The 6000-nt window shown below is 36.0% G+C and overlaps 1 protein-coding gene across 1 annotated transcript in view; it reads right to left on the minus strand.

Moving 5' to 3' along the window:
* The window catches only part of LOC100366366 (small ribosomal subunit protein uS17m-like), a 34837-nt gene extending 29661 nt beyond the window's left edge, over positions 1-5176 (minus strand). The window contains exon 1 of the mRNA XM_002737362.4: positions 4931-5176. Within this exon, the coding sequence (XP_002737408.1) occupies positions 4931-5050 (120 nt within the window). The 5' untranslated portion in view covers positions 5051-5176. The remainder of the gene's footprint in view (positions 1-4930) is intronic.
* Positions 5177-6000: the final 824 nt, after the last annotated feature.

The following is a 6000-nucleotide window of genomic DNA, read 5'->3' on the forward strand; positions in this document are numbered from 1 at the left end:
TTCTAACATGTATAATCTATGTACCAAGTTTGAATGACAACTGAGAAAGCATGTCCAAAATACAACATTTTCAAAAAACAAAATGGCTGCCAGTCGGCCATTTTGAATCAAATCGCTAAACCACTGCATGTGCATATGTTCCACATAAGGTACTAGGTACATGCAAAGAATGAACAGAATCGGTCCACAGGATTCTGAAATATCACATTGGATAGACTGACGCACGGACACACGGACGGTCGGACGGACAGACTCAGGAACTCACGGACGGTCGGGGACATGTATCCTAACATGTATGATCTATGTACTAAATTTGAATGAAAACTGACAAAGCATGTCCAAAATACGACATTTTCAAAAAACAAGATGGCTGCCAGTCGGCCATCTTTGATCCAATTGTGAAATAAATCATCATGGACATGTATCGTAACATGTATAATCTATGTACTAAGTTTGAATGAAAACTGACAAAGCATGTCCAAAATACAACATTTTCAAAAAACAAGATGGCTGCCAGTCGTCCATTTTGAATCGAATCGCTAAACCACTGCATGTGCATATGTCCCACATAAAGTACTAGGCACATGCAAAGAATGAACGAAATCGGTCCAAGGGATTCTGATATATGACTCCGGATGGACGCACGGACGCACAGACACACGGACGGACGGAGACAGAATTATAAGTCCCCGTTTTCGGACTTCGAATATCATGTAAATAAACAATGTATTTTACACGCGTTGTATACGTCGCTATGAGTCCCATATCGAACAGGACGCGACACGACGACTGTCGCCCTTTAGTTGGGACCACGACAGAACCAGAACTTAAACTGGGCGACTACGATACAGGTTGATGTTGAAGTTAAAAGTTCCTCCACAGATCTGTGCATTGGCAAACATGCCGTGCAACTGCGGTACTTCACTGACGGAATGACTTTCGTTGAAATCGGTCGTCGCTGACTCGTGTGCTGCACACTACATCCTCGTTTGTGATGTTGCTTGCTGGTCGTGGATAGACTGAGTTTTGGTTACCGGTTAAATTTTGCTAATTTGGCGTTGGTAATCTTTATTTTGAACTGAGTAACGCCGCAACGTCGCCAGCAGAAACCTCATGGTATATCGATGTTGATGGTTGTGGCTCCATATTAATCAGAGATTTTACTGCGGGTCCAGGCAGCGGATGGATCTTCCGAGAGCCCTTCAAGATTTATAAAACTCAGTTTCTATGTGATGTACATCTAACATGCCAAAAATGCTGGTGAACGATTTGAACCTGACAAAAATACTTGAAATAGATACCAGGAAGGGGAGGGGGGTAAAAGAAAAGTTATATAACATTTTATTATTCAATAATTTATTAAAATACATAAGTTTGTCCAACTCCCTGTGATACAACACCTCAGACATAGCTCATTGTACTCGGCTTGAGTGTGGGCAAAAAGTTACTATTTGAATTTTTGATATCTTTTTTCATTAATGAGAAAGTTGACCCCGAAGTTAGAGTAACTGTTCAACAGGAATGGCTTTTTAACTCTTCTGTGATTTTTTTTGGCTTGGCTGATTTTGTTCATACTTGACAGGCAGGTCGTACCATCACTAATTGGAAAAACAATCCTGACCCACCGCTACCATGGCAACAGCCAAAATCTGTTTTTTGAATACTTTCGCCAAATTTATTGCCTCCTACCAGTCTTGTAATAGCAGTGCCCAAATGATCATGTCTTTTATTCTGGCTACGTTGCGCACTGCTAAGAGATCACCGGCGCCGACATTGTTACCACTGTCAACGTAATCCCAACGCAGCTTTGAACTTTGAATAAAATGTAAATGCTGCCTCCAATCTAGAAAATACTATCGCAAAACGGTTGGAAATAATACATTTAACGGCTGAATACGTCCTAACAATAAAATAAAGTGACTTCTAATGACTGCCATGTTATTTTGCGAACCTCGTATAAGGTGCCCGGTTTTAGTTATAAACAGAAGTTAGCTTCACGTTCATGTCCCTTCCATGATAACAGCCGAACACATATTGCTTGTTCTTTACCGGTTTTCATTGGCAACCGAAGTATTTTTATTTTGTAAACAAATTTTCGTCTGCTATTTTTATTTAGTTCAAATCGTTCAGCAACATTTTTGGCATATTAGGTGTACATCACATGGAATACCACGATTGAGAGAACTTGGTGTATGTTGACTAATTTTTATCATAGTACCAAGTACCAGTAAGTTACTCAGTTCCAAATAAAGATTACCAACGTCAAATGAGCAACATTTGACTGGTAATCAAGATTCATGGCTAACAAGCAACATCACAAGCGAAGTTGTAGCATGCAGTACTAGTAAGTCATCCCGTCAGTGGAGTACCACAGTAACACGGCATGTTTGCCATCAGCATTGTATTCAAACGAATCACGTAGTGTGCCGTTCTCGTTCAAACCCGGGATTCGATCAATAGGGGAGTCCCAGTAAAAAAAAAACACATTGCAAATCATGCAAGTTCATACATTTTCAAACCAATATACTAAAACAGAAGTCCTCAGAGATGCAAATGAAGGATAGATATTATTTTTCACTATACACATCTCTGTTGATACTATCCCTTACATATTCTACTCCCAATTACTCCTGCGTAAGATGGACTAGCCTCTTTTCATGTTGACATTCAGAGTAAAATCATGTGACAGGCTGTTAAAATTGGCTGTTTCATACTCTTTCGCTGGTCTGGAAAATGTGTTTAATTAACTCACATTCAAGCAACAATACAGATTTCCCAGTGGGAGTGAGACTATTCGACTCTGCCACTAAAAAATAGGGGTGTTTTCAGCAAAAAACGAATAACCCTGGAATACACACAATATACCCGGTACTGAATTTCGGAACAAATCGTGCATTACTTACAGCAGCAGAATACCACAGAAATATCAGACGAAACATGAAAACACTATATATTGTATTTTGGCCTGAACCCTCTATATTGCAATTCAAGGAATTAACCCCATACATGTATGTGCATCCATTTCCCACCTTGGTATCACCCACCCCTGAAAACAAACTCTTAATACCACGCTGAAGCATTTGGTAATAGCATTATAATGAAAGAACAGATTGGCTTCATGCCAAAATTCAGAACAGCTGATCATATCTTTGTACTTAAACAGTTACTGAGTAAATATTTAAAAAGTAAAAAGCGAATCTTTGCATGTTTCATTGACTTTAAAAAGGCTTTTGATGCAATCTGGCACCAAGGCTTACTTTACAAACCCCGTAAAAACAACATCTCTGGTAAATTCTACAATATCATAGAAACAATCTATCAAAACTCTCTTGGTTGTGTCAAAACAAAAACAGGGCTTACACCCTCTTTCTCAGTAAACAGAGGGATTAGACAGGGAGATAACCTGAGCCCACTTTTATTCAATCTATATGTTAATGACATCAAATACCACATTGAATCATCACAAAATAACCCACCAACTCTTTTAACTAACCAACTATCTTGTTTACTGTATGCAGATGACCTATTACTACTTTCAGAATCAAAACATATGGTCTCCAACATGCCATTGATTCTGTAGGAATATATTGCAAACAGTGGAAGCTGGATGTCAATGCATCAAAAATAATAATTTTCAACAAATCTGGGAAAATGCTATCAAAAAACAAATTTAAAATAAATTTAAAAGAATTGGAAAACGTAACATCATATACCTATTTAGGACTAAAAATAAATTCTTCAGGTAAACTCAGCAAAGCACAGGAAGATCTTGGACACAGAACAACAAAAGCACTATTCAATATGAAACAACTATTATACTCAGAAAATAACATCCCAATAAAAACACACCTGAAACTATTTGACAGCATAATCAAACCAGTCTTACTCTATTGCAGTGAAGTATGGGCTAGTGATTGCATACTACAATCCAAAGATCTTCATAATAATATGCTTCCTATGGAGAAGCTACACACCAAATTCTGTAAATATGTGTTACAAGTTAACTGTAAAGCTAATCTTATTAGATTATTAAATTTAGCATGTCTATTAGAACTTGGTAGGTATCCCCTACTTCTAACGAGCATAAAGCACTTAATAAATTATTGGCAACAAATTAAAAATAAAAATGAAAATACTCTAGTTCATGAAGCATATATCAACTTGGAATGGAGCTTGACAAAAACAATACATCTAACTGGGTAACTGGTGTGAAAAGCATACTAAAATATGTAAATGAAAACAATGTGTGTGAGAACCAACATCTGCATAATGCTGCCTCTAAAAAAGGTTATGGACAATCTTCGAAAAATATTCAAAATTAACAGTCAAGAAAAAATGCAGGATGACAACAAAGGAAAAAACCAAAAAACAAATTGCGCACATACAGAATGTTAAAAAATGACTGCTCATATGAGGAGTATCTTTCAGTAATAAAAGACTCTAAACATAGATCAGCACTAACAAAACTAAGAATTAGTGCTCATGTTCTACAAATAGAAATGGGTCGCTACAATAAAATAGATGCATGCAAAAGGAAATACCCTGTGTGTGACCTAGACGAAATTGAAGATGAAAAACATTTTCTGCTTAACTGCAAATTATATGAAAATGAAAGAAACCAACTAAACAGTCAAAAGTGTCACTCCCAAACAAGAAAAAATGATAGCTATGATGAACAACAATGAAAATAAAACAATTATAAAACTAGCTAAATACATATACGAATGTTTCAAAGTTAGAGAAAATAACATGAAAAAGCCTTCATTCTCATCCAAATAAACAACAATATTAATATCAAGGCATATCTGCAAGGTTTTTTTTTTTTTTCTGTTATCATTTTTATGATATTTTACCTTATTGTCTTTCTTGTTTTTTTTATTGAAAACATAAATAAAACAAATAAATTTCATCAGAATTGGTTTGTCTTTACCTTCATCACGTACTCATCAAGTTCCATCTTCGTTACTTTGACCTTAATTGTCCTGTTCATTCGGATACCGAATACTTGGCCTAAAAACAGCCTCATCATATTTGGAGCCTTTGAGGTCATTGCAATTATGAATTGGTTTGATAATTCAAAAGTGATTATCCGTGAAATCAGTATTCGCGCTAGCACTTGATTAGACTAGCTGTTCTAACATGAGGAACCCTGGAGTTGAAAGGTTATCACGATTGCGCAGACGAAACGTACAAAATGGCGTCAGTTGAGCACGGAAAGGGAATGTCTATATTTCTCGATGTAAGTTTAATGTGATTGTTTGTTTTTTAAATACAAGTTTGTTTATGGCCTAGTGTATACACAAATGTCACGACATTACCCGTAATCAACCATTTCTCATTTTGTACAAGTAGAAGCCTACTCATAAATTAAAATACTCAGAATTTATTCATTTTGCAATAAACTGTACTCCAAGGCAATATAAGGATATAATTCATCTAGAAAAGTTGGGGGTCACCAGCCTCTTTTTCGAGAAATTTATGGTTGTATTTCAGTGGAAAGTCACCATTTTGACACTATTATAACACTTTCACCACAGGTTTCTATAGCAGAGATAATATGCAATATCTCAAAATCTAACCTGGTGACATAGGCTGAAAAAATCATATATTGTTAATGATGGAGAACTTTTTGTTGTTCTGAATTATTTAAAAAATGTGGGTTTTAAAAAGGGTCAAAAAATGCAATTTTTCTTAAACATTGTGTTCTATAGAATTGTTCTAAAAATAGCGATTTTCAAGAAATACTACCGGGTAGGACACATTTTTCAAAAAACTTAACTGTAACACACGAAAAAATGCTATTTGATGGTGCCATGGGACAATAGTATTGTCAAATCCATTGAAATGTGTCCACGGTAATCAAAAGACCTATTATTCCGATTTCTATGCAGGTTTGTTTTTTTGTCCCCAAATTATTTCATACTTGGCACTTTTAACAGTCTATTATTCTGTGACAAAGCATTTTCTTTAAAAACCCAGACATATTTTGCACCATCATTA

The sequence above is a fragment of the Saccoglossus kowalevskii genome, chromosome 6, assembly GCF_978046115.1.
Source record: "Saccoglossus kowalevskii chromosome 6, keSacKowa6.1, whole genome shotgun sequence".
NCBI classification, from domain to species: Eukaryota; Metazoa; Hemichordata; class Enteropneusta; family Harrimaniidae; genus Saccoglossus; species Saccoglossus kowalevskii.